Source organism: Neopsephotus bourkii, unplaced genomic scaffold (assembly GCF_033783945.1).
Source record: "Neopsephotus bourkii isolate Nb327-2 ecotype Australia unplaced genomic scaffold, CSIRO-AGI_Nbou_v1 NB_330, whole genome shotgun sequence".
Taxonomy (NCBI): Eukaryota; Metazoa; Chordata; class Aves; order Psittaciformes; family Psittacidae; genus Neopsephotus; species Neopsephotus bourkii.
Genome location: NW_026900838.1, coordinates 2,204,483 through 2,220,436, shown reverse-complemented (window position 1 = coordinate 2,220,436; position 15,954 = coordinate 2,204,483). Strand labels below are relative to the sequence as shown.

General features: G+C 38.2%; 1 protein-coding gene across 11 annotated transcripts in view; it reads right to left on the bottom strand.

Moving 5' to 3' along the window:
* DST (dystonin) overlaps positions 1–15,954 on the bottom strand; it is a 293,848-nt gene that overhangs the window by 71,429 nt on the left and 206,465 nt on the right. For all 11 annotated transcript variants that reach the window (XM_061347863.1, XM_061347864.1, XM_061347867.1 and 8 more), the window contains 8 exons: positions 15,605–15,761; positions 15,213–15,339; positions 13,039–13,101; positions 11,880–12,115; positions 10,103–10,232; positions 8,409–8,608; positions 6,636–7,131; positions 4,227–5,701 (listed from right to left, as the gene is read on the bottom strand). In XM_061347863.1, the coding sequence (XP_061203847.1) occupies positions 4,227–5,701; positions 6,636–7,131; positions 8,409–8,608; positions 10,103–10,232; positions 11,880–12,115; positions 13,039–13,101; positions 15,213–15,339; positions 15,605–15,761 (2,884 nt within the window). The remainder of the gene's footprint in view (positions 1–4,226; positions 5,702–6,635; positions 7,132–8,408; positions 8,609–10,102; positions 10,233–11,879; positions 12,116–13,038; positions 13,102–15,212; positions 15,340–15,604; positions 15,762–15,954) is intronic.

The window sequence follows — 15,954 nt, the reverse complement described above, 5'->3', positions numbered from 1 at the left end:
CACTGTATGCAAGAAATACAAACATACCACACTTCATGTTTATTGATTTATGTGATACACAGCCAGCTACATATCCAAATACTTAAGCCTAAATACTGGAAGTGCAGGAGACAAATTATCTTTTCCTCTTCTCTGGTAAGCAGATATTACATAAAAATTATGCCCAAATGATACTCACCTCTGGATTCTGTAGTTCAGAATATATACTATAATGGTAAAGGTGAAAAAAACACATTTTTTGAGGTGCTGTCACCTGTGGTTCTTCTCGCCCAAAACACCCACAAACAGATCCTTACTGAACTCAAGGAATGCTGCACCATGTATAGGGCAAGTGTACAACCAAAAGTGGTCTGTATTTGTTCAACAGCAAAATTATTTTGTTAGCATTTACAAAATATTTTACCATTTTCACCGTATCTACTGAAGACTTCCGCATGGTGCATCAGGGACTTTCAGATGCAACACAGAGATTGAAACAGCTGTTTATTTCACTTTTGCTTTTCAACACAGACTCTTAACTGTATTAAATCCCAAGACAGGTTAGTATCTTATTCCAGGGTTTGTAAATCAGTGCATGGGAAATGCAATGCTTTTAGTTTCTGATTGATTATAAAGAGAAAGTTTATTCTTTCAATATTATCTGCCTTCAAAGTTAAAATCAGAGGACATACACACTCTACATAACTAACATAAGACGTCTAGATATGGCGCTTAGGAACACAGGTTAGTGCTGGAATTGGCAGTGCTAGGTTAACGGTTGGACTTGATTATATTAAAGGTCTTTTCCAACCTGAACAATTCTATGATTCTATAACATAAGCCAATTAAAATCTTAGCTCAAGCACATTGGCAGGAATACTCAGGCTAGCTAAAAATTCCCATAAAGTCCAATTAGAAGGCAACCTCTAATGACTACATCTCCTTTTGTTCCAAAAATAAAAGGAAAATCAAATGAACCATACCCTGATGAAAGCTGTAGCACTGCTATCCTGGTTTTACTAAGAAGAACGCCTTCTAATAGCAGTACAAAGAATTGTGCAAAGTTTGAAGTAACGACATTCAACTTCTGGGGTTTTTCTTTCTCTATTTCAGAGAGAAACTAGCTGTAGATACTACTCCTACCGCACACATCCCAAGTACCGTGTGGCTATGCACACCCAAGGCATTCGGTTCAGCCCATCTGCACAATTCTTTTGTGTTTTGCTTTTGAAAAATGGTGGCAAACTCAGTGTAACTCAATACTAATTTACCTAATTTACTGAAGCTTCCTTTTAGTACCAATCTATGCATTGCATACAGACTGGGGGGGGAAGGGAGGGAAGTCAAAACATCTGAGTTAATTAGTGATCATATTAATTGAGACAAATTCTCAAGTTGATTATTCTCTTCCTGGAGTTCTTTGTGAAGTAAGAGTCATGGCTGTACCTTTTCAAATGGATTCTGCTGCAGATTTTCGTCTACAGAAAGCATCTTTTATATCTGCATTGTAAATAAGTATAGTTTAACACAGAGTACTTTCAATTTGACACTCTGTACAGAGCAGAGTAAGTAGATTACAAAGAAGGAATATAAATAAAGCAAGTATATATATGTATATATATATTTTAATAAATATATACAGAATACAACTCAAAGCCTGTTTTGGGTTTGGGTTTTTGTGGTTTTTTTTTTTAATAACTATACATTTTAATGTCATGCCAAGAAGACTCACAAAGCTCTAACTCTTTGTACATAAAAATTGGTCAAACCACAAAAACCACCTTTGGCCCATTATACAAGATCCTTTCCTGAAGAGAATGAAGATTTCACGTGAATAAATCTATCTACCAAGGAACAATTCTTTTGCTTTACTCGTGAGGCACAGAAGTTGATTGTACTTGACTGCAGAACCTAAAGCTGTAAGGAGCCAGACTGTGGTTTTGTGGCCACAGCCGCATTTTCAGGTTGTGTTTGCGTACGTGCACAAACATGTGAGCAAATACACCGCAAGTGGAGCAGGATTTGTGGGAGCCAGACTCCCTACAGTTTGCTGCCTCAGGTGAAATTGCTCTCTGGGAGGGTAAAGAATATGAAGAGGTACATTACCAACTGTAATTTTCCTGTGCCCCAGCAGCACTCACACTGAATATTAGCAGAGTAATCATTGACCCTTATCCTCCTGCTCTAAGTATCCCTTTGCTACCTCATCACCTTCATGTAGTAAAATTTTCCATTCTTGGTCTTCCTATTTCATTTCTTCAAAGGCTCACCTTCTGCTTCTTTATTCCTCCATTTCCTCATCGCTTATTCAAACAACCCCTTCACCTTTTCATCATTTTTCACCTCCTGTTTAATGGCATTGTGTTTTCACTCATAAGCAAAAGCATGGCCTAAAATAGTTGCTTCAAGCAAAACACATTTCTAAGCTCATAAATATCTAATATAAATAAAATCCTGGAGTAGGCTTCTGGATATAAACATGCCAGTACCACTCTTCTCCTTTACATTTCTTCAGATTTTTGGGATTTAACATACAAGCTCTTTGGTTCTATGTTTTGGACACTGTCTCCCTCCAGGTCTGCACAGACCAGAGAAGGCTCTCACTCCTGAACTGTGGAATTACTGCATCTTTTCCAAAGCCCTAATGAAGTACAACACTCAGACAATGCACAGGGAACTGGATTCTTCTACTGCTGGCGCTTCGGATTGCTTCCCCCTAAAAGCATTGTTCTTTGTAGCCAAAAAAAGATAGCTATACATATATACAAACACACCCATAGACACACAAAGACCTAATGTTTGAAAATGTAGTGAATGTGGTAAGAGATCACAAATTGGCTACAACTGAAATCCTGTACAGTCAGTGTAAGCAAGAGTAATCACAGCAGGAGCTTTTGCTCTTTTCCAATATCCAAAGTATTTTACTAACCATACATATATATATAAATAAGCCATTTGTTTTTCTTTTAAATTGAGATAGACTTCTTAGGACAGACTGGCATACAATTTTAATCCTCCCAGTCTAATGGAATCTTCTCATAGTGTAACTATTTGTTAAAGATTTTTGTCTCTATTTATGCATTCTGAAAGATCATAGCAACCCACAGTAACTTGCATTGGAAATTCCCAGATCAAACTTTGCAGTTTTATTTTTCCTTTCTAATGTGGTTTAATTTACCAAGCAAAATGCACCCTCTGTTGGGCCAAGCATGTAATAACGTTTGTCCAAGGTCATCTTTTTAACAGCATGGTTTATCAAATCCTGTTATGAACGCTTGCTTTTATGATTAATTGTGAACTAATGTACGAGTCTTACAAACATTTAAATCAATATTAGACTGAAACAACACTAAAGCAGTGCAAAATATTCAGTGCTACTATATAGCCATTAGAAGATTTATGATCATTTTTAAACACTGCTTACAACTGCAGGGTTTATAAATCTTTCCAGTGAGCACTGGAAATTCATTTATTGTAACCTAAACTAAACAAGTATCTATCTCATTTCAGTACCAAAGCACAATCAACACACTATCACTGCAATGGATTTTTCTGATCTGGACAAAGATTGCTAACTGGCATATTAAAAAAGCTACACACAGAAGCTCCAAAGTGTATTTTGGGTAAGCTACAGTAAACTCCCAATATAAAAAGGGGCTTATTTTACCTGATTTCTTCTTACTAGGGTATTTCTAGGTAAGGGTGGGACTCAGGGAGGTAAGATTGGCCAGTGTATTAGAACAGAAAATGGCAAAAGGTCTTAAACCTACAAATGCTGAAGCCTATACACATGTGAAAAAAAAATATATACTACTCAGATGAGAAAAGTGAATATGGGCTAGTATGTGAACACTGGAGTCTAGAACTCACACCACAGTGAAGAAGAAACTTTGTGTAATACATGGACTTCAGAACAGAGACAATATGCAGTTCTCAAAAACAGTAACGGCAGATGGACTGCACAAGGAAACAAGATAGTGAGGGGAGTTTAAGAGGGAACTGGAGGTAGCACCTGCGAGCTGTGATGCAAGGTTTCCAATGTCTGCTAAGCCATAGCGAAGGAAGGCTTCTCTGGAGCACAAGAAGATACCCCATTTAAAACAGATTAAAAACATACAGGTAGAACTGACTGCTGTGAAATAAGACTCCTTCAAGGTCTGCACTTAACCAGTTCCTTTCACAATGATATTTAATAAAATTGCTTTGTGGTAGAATACTTTGTAGCACTAAGAAAGAAATGTTCCTACCTTGAATGTATTCAATTGCTGATTGATAGTCTCTGTTTCCATTCCAACAGGACCTTGTGACTCTTCGTGCTCTTCAGCTCTCCGAAGCAGACTGGAAAATTCTTTTAGCTTACTGTAAAACTCCTCCACACGGCAAATAGTACCCTCCACTTGATTTTCCCTGGCTTTTGCTCTGTCTAGTAACTTGTTGCACTGTTTATTTAAAGCTTCCAAGTCTCTTTTTATACCAACAAGATCAGGAGAAGCTTCAGCTTCTGTGGCTAGCATAATTTTACAGTTTTTATTAGCATTTTCAGTACTCAAGATAAGATCTTCCAGCTTTTTCAGGAAACATTTTATGTCCTCTCTCTGTGATTGCAGTACCTTGAGATCTCTCCCCACTGCAGCCATGCTATCAAGTTCATCATCAAACTCTGCAAACTGAGAGAACATCTCTCGGATGCTGTTTTGAAAATGGCCAATTCCCTGAAGTTTTGTCTCTAAGAACGAGCACCTATCTTCAACCTGCTGGTTCACAGCTGTGTATTCTTGTTCCAGAGATTCAGCCTGGAGCAAAAGGTCAGCAACACCTGCTGAATCAGATGCTTCTACCACCAGGTCCTGGGCAAGCTTTTTTGCTAAATCAACATGAGGCTTTAAAGCCTGTAGGGCTTTCTGCTGGGCCTGCATCATTGTCAGGTGTTTGTTACTGAATGACTGAGGTCCAAGTGAGTCGTGAGCTTCCAGATGTTCTTTGGCACTTTTAAGTTGTTTTTCAGTTTCCCTGGATGACTCCTGAAATTGTTTCAGCCTTTGTGCCATGTTTTCCAAGCACTCTCTCTTCTTATGTAACTCTTCTGTGACCACATTCACTTTCTGATTCAGCACCTTAGTTTCCTCCTGAACAATTTCTTTATCTGTTTCACTTGCACTGAGCAAATTTTCAGCAGTATTATTTAATAGCTCCACTGTCCCATGGTGTTTATCCAGGTCTTTCTGCCAGGCCCTCACCTGAACAATAGAATTCTCTATTTCAACAGGGTTTATGCCAACTTTTAATTCACACAGGTTGCTTTGGCATTTCTCTATCCATGGCTGCAGAATTTCTACATGGTGCCTGTATTTCAGAGCTTTCTCTAGACAATCTGTTAATTTATCTTGTCTTTCTTTTACCTGCTTATTAATTTCATCCCAGTTACTTCTGAGTGTAGCAATTTGGGATTGTAATGCTGCTTTGTCAGCTCCTTGAGTCTTCTGTAAGATACGTTCTCCTTCTGCAACAATTCTTTCATATGAACTAATCTGATTGGTCATGGTCTTCTTAAAATCTTTCTGTTCTTCAATTAGTGATTGCAAAGTATCAAGTTTGGCAGACACAGGACGAGCCTGGTTCAGCTCTTCTTTCTTTTTACCTAACCAAGCCTGAAAGTCCTTAGACATTTGCTGGAACTGATGAGAAGTTGCATATGCTGACTGAAGCTGCTGAACATGGTTATCTACAAAAGAGAAGACAGCACAGAGGTTTATTCTCAGAACCTGCTAGTATTCAGTGAAGAAAGAATAATTAATATTGATTCTATCATGAATGATCATTAATGTAAGGGTGGTGTTCGAATGGAAGACAACCAAGTCAACCAAGTTTCTTGCAAGGGACAGACTTGTGCCTGTACTACAGCAGAGCAGTGAAGACTTTTGGACATGAATCCAATGAGGTGAGTTTAGCTAGTCTGTTCCTAAATGAATTGTGTCCAGGCAGACTTCAGGGGTAAAAAGCACAGAGTCATGTTTCATGGTCTTATGAAGTGTAAGCACAGGGAATATGACGTAATCTAGCCTAACAGTGTCTAATTCATGGCCTGCAGGCAATACATGTTCTTAGGGAGATCCTTTGAAGTTCCTTGTGACCAGAGGAAATTGAAAAGCTAAAACTGAGGCTGTTAGGGAGAACAAAGTACAATACTGCTTGCAGTGTATTACTTGCTCAGTTCTTCGGTTCACAAGGAAGGCTTTCTATTACCAGTCTCCTTCTGTCACAGGCAGTTTTATACAATTACCACTGCATTTCACTAAGCCTTTAACTGGTCCTTGCTCCAAAATACGGTTTTGGCTTACACTCTGCACCTATGCAGTTAGGTAGCTCAATGAACAGAATCCTCTTTTGGTATTCTAATTCAGTGAAGAATGAACCTGAAGGAAGAGATGAGAAAAGCAGCCCTGCTATTGTGCTTCAGATTCTCTTCCAAACTGTTCACTAGAGATCCCAAGTATTCCTTTTACCTTTTTAAGATAACGGCACTCTCCTAAATTCTAATGTACAACTGCTTGGGGGTTGATAAAGAACTGACATTAGACACAGCCCACTCAGCATCTGTGTAAAGTGATGCTTTAGTTTATGCCTTAGTTACTATTTCTACTTCAATAAATACTAACCTGCTTTTTGCTCAATATCCTTAAACGATTTTAAGAGGCCATCTAGCTGTCTTGTAAGTTCCGCTTTCAAATACTCTTCTCCAACCAGTGTGGATAGCTCTTCACAAAGAGCTTGAGCTGCATTTATATTCTTCATTTCCTGTTCTATTTCCTCCTTCATTTCTCTAGCAACTTCCAGCTGTTGTTTCACAGCATCAGGTTGTGTACTCACAGCCAGGCTGCTGCTTAGTTTGCTATCCAAGGCCCTTAGTTTATCAGACAGACTTCTGAGTAGACTTTGATACTCTGTACTTTTCACAATGGCTTGGTCAATTCGGTCACATCTATTCCTCAGTTGGCCAGTCAGGCTGTCCCATTTTTGTGCCACAGCTGTCAGTTGCTCTTTTACAATTTCAAGGGAGGGTGGATGTTCACCAGGTCTCTTCAGAATCCCTTCACCAGCCATAGTTAATTGCTCATATTGCGGCTTTCTGGTGTCAAACTCTTTGAGCAGAATCTGGGAAAAAGAAAAATTTAAAACAGCATTTAACTTCATGAAAAAAAGAAGCAAAGTGCTCCTGACAAAAATCTTGTGGAATCTGAAGTAGCTAGACTGTCTTATTGAGTAATCAATCCCCAAGTTTAAAAGCCAGTGAAATAATTGCATCTCCTACACACAAGTAAAATGACTGCTGTTTAGTTTCAAGCACTGCCTTCCTTCCCAGACAGTTGCAATATTTGTCTTCAGATAGAACTTCAAAGAAAGCATATTATAACATTATGTTGCAATGTATTATTATAGCACACAGGATATTTGAATAATTCACAAAATGACAATGTGCACTGTAAGAACTTTAAAGTTGATGTCACTGCTTCCCAGAATTTTTTATTTTTAGTCAGTAAGTCACAGTGCTTGCAGAAGAAGGGACAAGTATCATGCCTTTATTTTACACAACATTCCAAACCCTTTCTTTCTAGATCAGTTAGATTTAACTGTCAAGGACTGTTAAGTGATACACAAAAGTTTTATGCCAGCTGTCTAGATTTTTGAAGCACTTAGAAACCAATATTAAGTCATTTTCACACAGTATTAGTTCATTTCACACACACAGTTCATGTTTTAAACACTTCATTTTAATCAATATTGATATGCCAGCTTTAATAATATTTGTGCAAAATAAAAATGTTATTTCTTATCACAGTTTAAAATAACTGGCAGCACTATAAATGTTTGAAATTAACATTTCTAGTTTCTGCAACTTTGTCCACTTTTCTTTCTTTTGTCTGCAGTTGGCTGTATTCCTGTATATTTCATTATACTTTTAGTCTTTCATGCTCTTGGCTCCATATCTACTCACAGTACTGCATTTCACTTGCCTTCATTGTTTTGTTAGCTACTGGCACAACCAAGTGAATAAGATCTCAATAAGCTAGTTCTACAACATCAACTGTATATGAAGACTGACCATAAAATGTAACATACACAATCAAATTAATAAAACTTCAAAGGAACATTTACATTTGACTACAGAGAAACTACAGTATGGGCAAACAAAAAAAATTGTATCAGAAGATCAGTATCTCCTTTAGTTGTTCTGATCTCTCTTCACTTTTATGATAATTTTTTCTTGTCATTACTGTAGTCAAGTAGGACTTAAGCTGGTATTTGCTGATAAAAAAAGGTAAAGTCTCATACTAACTTCACTGTACTCTATCCAGATGCAAATCAGTACTTTGCTAGGAGCAAAAAAGCAGAGGAAACTTAAATCAAAAATGAATGCTGGCACTACTCACCTGAACTTGTTGCTTTTGTGTATTGAGCATATTAGGATCAATTGATAGCGGTCCCAGCACACTGACCATTAGCTCCTTTTCCACAAGCCAGTGTTTTAACTGAGTTTCTGCTGTCTGGAACTGGGTCAGGTAATTTGAAGACTCCTCTAGTTTTTGTTGTCTTTCAGATGCAACTTGATTGAGTTCTTTCCATTTGGAATCTAACAACAATAATGTTAACATATTGCATGCACATTCTAGCAGATGGGTTGTCAGACAGCAGACTAGATATGAAACATAGAGCTCTCTAATAAGGCTTCTTGCTTATTAACTCCAGATGGCTTATTGCAGTGACTCAGCAAATACATCTTTTAACAGTCAGATCCATATACACTTGGATGAAGGTCTGCAGTTTAGCACAGCCACATATGGAACTTTTAGAGCAATGAATATACAACGTGTCATAAAATGGGATTAGAATATTACAAAATGAAATGCCACCAAATTCAGGCACTGGTATCAAATAATGTAAAAGCCAAAGGGCTGTACTCAGTTATAACTTAGCTGCTTGATTTAGATAGACAAATCTTTCTGCTTATTCAGTAAAAAGAAGCAGACACCTTTACAGGGGTGAGCAGAAGCCCTAATTTAAGCTTCTACTCTGAGCAGCCCTCTGAAACAGCACACACCTCTTTTAAACATCTATATTAGGAGCCGGTGGAGATTAACTGCCTCATTTAGACATCTAAACCAGGTACCTAGTGATAGGCAATGAGAATACTTCTGCGCACACCTATTTCAAAAGTGCTGTGTCAGGTTAGGTTCACACCTAGGCCAATCTATGGTCTTGTAACCTCCGCATTTCCTCTGTGATACTCTGTGATACTCAGTGCTTGCTCATTCGGCTTTGATCTTTTGGTAAGTCTCACTGTCCCTGAATTTCACCCCTGTTTTTTCAGGGTTTTTTTGCCACTCCCCTGTCTTTGACCTCTGTGCATTCTATAGGTATTCCCTTTCAACACTACTCAAGTTCTTTTGGAGACCTTACCTGCTACTTAAACATTTCAGAGTTTCACTTACAAACAGGAGAGGTCGGAAAAATTCTCAGCTTTAAAATTATTCTTGGTGTAGCTATAGAAATGCTTTTCAGTATGAAACAAGACTGACCTATGAATTATTTAAAATATTACAAACCTAAGAAGAATTTTTAGAAGATCATGATGATTATGCACAGCAGTATCTCGAAATCTGTTGTACAGAAATGGTAATTTCCATTTTTTAGAGAAAAATTTATGGAATCAATTTTAGAAAATGGCAAAAAGCCACCAAAATCACAAAATGACAAAAGCCACCAGTGCATGGGAAAAAAGCATGAAAAAGAGCATTACCAAGAACTCAAACTGTTCTTTACATGAAGAAACTTTACAGTTTTCAAGCAGAAACTGAGCAGTTGAGTTTTAGCTGCACACTGTTCGAAAAAGAGAAATCCTTCTCAAACAGGGCATCAACCTATAGCTTTTCACAATTGCAGTATAAATTCAAAACCATGGACATATGTGTAATTACTCCAGATCTACACTCTTGTAAAGGGAGTTATTTCCCCAAAAATTGAGAGTAAGATACTAAAAATAGTAATGATTGCTAATACATTAAAAAACTCAGAATGAACCAACTTCTAAATCAGTCTGAGCTGTAATACAGCTTTACTGAAGTACCTATTTTATCCAGTGTTTGTTTCCACTTAGGTGCCTCAGGAGAGTCGGGGTTCTTCTCCAACAGCTCTGTCACTTTGTCCTTCAGTTCCTGCACTTTATTCGCACTTTGCTTTAATTCAGTTTCAAAAAGCTGCAAATTCAAGTGATAAAATATGTAAATAAATAAAAGACTAAAGAAGAAGAGTAAAGTGTAAAGTTTGAAGTCCGTAATACTGAGATGCTAAGCATGAAGATAATAAGTATCTAATGCATCCACCCTACTTTTCTGCTATGACTCTCAAAACAATTTATAATAGCATACGTTGCTGGTCATGGCTTTTTGGGGAGAGAAAATCTGACAGATTTAAACTACAGTAACAATTATTGTTTAATTTGAACAAATAACAGAACTAGAAGAATTCAAACAAATAAGATCTACTAGGTCTCATCATATTCACGTATACTTGGATTCCCTTCTTGTACGAAAGACAAACTGACAAACACACAGTACAGTTCACAGCAGAAATAACTCAGCTAGCGCCAGCAGAGAGGAGCATGGTGTGGCCTCATTTACCTCAGTGGAACTCCTGCTACCACAGATACACTGCTTCTTGTAGTTCATATAGAACTATAGTTAATGACCACCACAGCTTAAAGTGACCGAGATGCCCCAGCAATTCCTAATTCATGCTGTTCTTGAAGAAAGAACCGTCCTTACATGCCTCGCAAAGGGCTCTTACATGCGTATTTTTAAGTAACAAAGCTTGCCCTGTGGAGCTACATTTTAATTATCTAAAACCTACAGGAAGAAACATTGAACAAACTGTGCTTGATTTAGAAATTAGTAAAAGGTCCAGCTGCTTCAGAAGGATGACCTTTGCCTAAGCACTCACTCAGTTTTCCAACTGTGAATACTTCTCTACTACTACACCAGGAGTAAGATGGTTATGTTAGCTTTGCACATTCTCTGTTGAAAAATAAGGAGCTAGCTTTCTTCTACATCTAGTCTGAATTTTAGGCCTGAATGTAATCCAAGTCTGAGGAAAGCTGGTAGCTGTTCAGCTTACTTTTTAAAGGTGACCCCCCCAAATATAAAAGAAGAACCTCAGCTGAAGCAAATTCTGTCCTTATTTATCCACATTCACGGAAAAATTTTCTCTATCCCTTACAGATCAGATTACCCTTTACAGATCAGCCTTTATACATGTAAACATTGCCCTTCGTTGCCAGAAAAGCATATGTCTCCAATGCTGAAACAGGACAGAAGCTTACTGCTGATTCAGTGCTTTTCTTCTATCAATTAAAAACAGGGAGGAGATTATTGTGCAGCTATATAACTTAACAAGCATAACATGGCTGCTGAAGAGAAACACTGCCTTGGAACAGACATAAGCCACTACAGCTGCAGCGACTGGGAGGTCTGTGGAGTGTCAGTGAACCAGCAGCTGCAGAAATAGCTTTTGGATAGATACAGCTCTTCAGATCTTACAAGCAACCTGGTATATATCTCTAAACCAGTAAAGAGATCAAAAAAGTTTACTGCATAATCAATACAGCCTCACCTATTTAAATTGGCCTCCAAAATTATTATTTTCTGACCTACATGACTCCTCTCTGACACAGTGCTCCTTTTACTCCACTGACACAGTTTGCCAGATTTGCTCTAAGCCTGATTGGCATGCTTACTAGGATCATTTAAATATCCTCTGCAACATTAAGCTAGGCTGAGATATAAGTTATTCAAATACAATTTGCCCAGTAACTGCAAGAAAGAGTATTTTTTAAAGGCACAAAGCACCTTATGTTGCTCAACTTGGGCTTTAACCATTTCACTATCAGTTGGAGCAGCTTCCCAATCTGATGCAGTTTTGTCCATTTTTTGCAACCACTGCATCATTGATGTGGACTCTTCCTGAATATTCTGCATTTTTGAAAGCATACTCTCTAGTTCTGAAATCTTTTCCTTCAATAAAACTCCCAAATCTTCATAACCGTGATTTACATCAGACATGGCTTGTTGAACAGTTGTCAGTTCTGTAAAAGGAAAGATGCACAAAGACTGTGTTACAGGTTACAAGCCCTTCAAACAAAACTTAGACTTCAAGAACTTCTAAACAGTGCTCTAAGTTACCCAATAGTCCCCAAATAAGAAGTTACTGAACATGTTAAAAGTTATTTCCAATTCACTCTAAAAGTGATAACATTACATCTGAATGACCTAATATAAGTTCCTAGTTGTAAGAGCTTCAGGTAAACAAATACTTTTTGACCTTTCTACCCATTGTTATTTTAGTATTTTAAGCAACAATTCCGTGACAAAAAGTTGAACATACTGGACTGCAGTTTAGTTAGTTACACAACAGCCTAACACTACTGCAATTATTTTTTGCTCACCATTCATATATCATTAGAAATGTGTTTTATCACTGAGAGAGCACAGCAGGCAGATGGTGTATTACGTAGACTATAGTTTAGGAGACCAGACACTGCAGACTTGGGATGTGGTATGCATAAGCACATATAAAGTGCCTGTGTCAATTGGTCACACACAGTGATAAAAATGTAAGTAAAATGGGTGTCTTTGTATGTCTGTGTATGTGAGTGTTGTGAACACTGGTGGGTGTTAAGAAGTTTCAAGCCACATACACACATATTAGAATTTTCTCCAAAGCCATGCATACAACTATCTCTGTACGCATTTACAGAAGTGCATATTGATTCAGAAAACACAGCCAAATTTGATCTGTCTTCAAAGAAAATACTGAAGAGAAGTATTTATACAGTTCATTTTCGTATCATGCCCTAGTCAATATAGTTGCCTTACATGACGATAATGTGAATTTTCAGTCTACTAGTGACTGCTACAAGCAGATTGACATACACTATTTAAAAAAAATAAACGTTTAACAGTAATTGGCAAGTACATTTCTTTATCACATCCTGAAATTTTTACTGACCTTTATTTTTCAGGAAATCCTGAGCTCCTGGAGCTCCTCCATCACCATTTAACATTGTGCCACCTGTGGATTAAGAGATGAAATCCCATGCTTACTTGGACCTTTTCCCACCAAAACCCCAGCACTGCATTTCCTCTTCAAAACAGTGTGACACATAGCTGTCATTATCATTTTAAAGAAATATCTGAATGCTAACCTTGTAATAACCATTTTTTTTAGCCTTTAAATATTTTAAGGTTCTTCTGTGTTTAAAGCTGCTCCAGTCATCTAGTAATATAAGTGGGACACATACGCACAGCATGTGCATAGCGGATGGGTGTGCACATGGATGCACATGCAAGTATACACATATGCATGATATATTAGCAGTCTTAGCTCTCACAATACTCTGCTGAATAAATTACTATAGTAGCCAAAGGTCTATGCCCTAACTATGATGCCTAATCACACCCATATGGATAACATCACTTCCTTCTTCTCTCCAAAAGGAACCTCTTCCCTACTCCCTATTGAGAGCAAGATTTTATCCATCCATCTTTGGATATGGCCTTCGGTATGGGTATGGCCTGTGAAAGGGCTAGCTGGCAAACACCGAGACTCTGAGGAGAGCACTAAACATTACACAGCAAAGCAGCATAAAAGTGGTCATTGCATACACCACATCCAAAGGCACTGCTTACTCAGGACACCTGTACCCACCAGGGAAGTGGCTGAGTCACCACCCCTGGAAGTATTTCGAAGACATGTAGATGTGGCGTGCAGGAACATGAGGTGGAAAATATCTCCCTATTTTGTCATAAGCACATGACAGGGATTGCAATGTGGTGTCATTGTTATCACTTGGAGGCAGCTACTCACCCAGGTAAGCCCTACTGGTTATACATCGTTTCAAAGCCTCTGGACCCAAGGCTACATGGGCTTTGTAAAACACTATCAGACTACAGAGCTGGGGCAAATGGTCAAGCTACAGAGAACTGCAAGGAGAATCACTTCCTGCTCCCCTGCATATATGTATTCCCAGATGAGCAATTGACAGAGACAGATTAATGGTTGCCTTGGAAAAGGCATCCACCCGACAGTACCAGCTGGACAGTGAGGACCACATTAGTGGCAGCTGGAGGATGGCAAGAGAAAACAAACCAGATAAGAGAAGTCACAGGCCCCAGCCAGAGCCTTGTAAATCTTCATGCTCTGTTAGCTGGACTCCAATATTTGTAACTGCGATTAACTGATACACAGTACAACTCTTGTCCAGGAGGGCAAATACTCTCTCATCTGGAGGACTATAGCAGCTCTCATATGCAAGTTATTCCATTATTTTTCTATCTGGATACGAAGGAATAGAGAAAGGGGCCAAGGAAGGAGGCCAAATATCCCATGTAAGATTCCAAAATGTTCTTCAAATGTTTTTTACTTAAAATTCAAACAAGAATGAAACCAGAGACAGATACCACAAAGAGAACTGAGAAAACGCTCTACTCTTGTCAAATAGGTATCCTCCAGCAGTCCCTACCGTCCCAGTCTTTTGCAGATGACCAGTGAAGGCCAACACACTTGAATTTGTTTCCAGACCTATTTCAAGAACTAACTGAAAATGTGCTTATGGCCATTAAAACACCTTAGGTACCACATGCCTTGAACTATGGCTTGAATGATACTTGGCAGAATTGCTGGTTTATGTAAAACAAATTAACATCTAAACAGTAGAATACAGAAAATCATGGAAATGGATTTGCTGTCTATAAAATCAGATTAACAGTAAAAAGGATTTAGCTGAAGCTCCAGACTGAAAATACATTTTGGCCAAGAAAAGTCATGCTGAGATATGGAGCTGATTCCCTTTCATGCTGTTGTTTCCACTAAATCATTAACTGGCATTAATTATGCTATTGTATCAGGATGAGTAGACTCACTTTTTTGGATAAAACATGTCCTCATTACCCTTCTAACAAAAAGTCCATGACTCTGTAAACCTTTATATGCTTCTTTGGTGTCACACAGAATAGCCTTGTGGTCATTAAGGAGGTATCTCTGTGGCAGCAATGGTGTGCAGTGTTTACAAAAGCAGGGCTTGTATTTGGCCTACTTGTGGGTATGTGAAGCACTGAACACTACTCACAGTAAGTCCATTTCTCACCGTCAGAAGCTTTCTGGAATGAGGTGAAGGTGCATACCTGACTTTGCAACTGCTCTCAGTTTGGCAGGAGAAGTCACAGCAGTAATTAGATTACACAGCAATGTTCCTCTGCTATTCATTTTCTGCAGTTCAGGGGCTTTTGATGTCCATTCATCGTTTAAATTCTGGTTAAGAAAGACAGTAATTTGTTCATTACAAAACTGATTTCAGAATTAAAAGATTTAGTACAGAGAAAGAAACAACCTTGCTACTAGGGAATCCCCTTAAGTATATCCAAACATGCGAAGGAAATGGGAATGTAAATGCAGACAGCAAGCTCCCGTGTCCCAGTCACTGTGACTGCTTACAACTTAAGTCTGTACTTTTCTGTTAGTAATAGGTGCCCTATTTCCTTCAGCTGTAACTCACTTTCCCTCTACAATGTCTTACCAATGTATCTTCCAAAGGTTTCTTTAATTCCTCTGTATTCAGAGAGGGTTGTGCTGCTGGAATTCGTTCTGTCGTCTCTTTTATCCATTTCTTTAATGATTCTACAAGGAGCTCAAAAGTATCCATTTGCTTCTGACAAGATAATACATCCTCTTCTCTAGACAATTAAAGACAATTAAAGGAATGACAATGTTCCTTCTCATAATCAACCCAACAGATATTATCAATTTGATATTGCTATTCCCAAATTCAAAGAGTCACAAAAGGTAATTCTATGGATATGAGCAGAATGTGGAAAATCTAGTCTTGCTCTACAGGAAGTTTGTAAGGAAGCTCTAATAATTTATCCA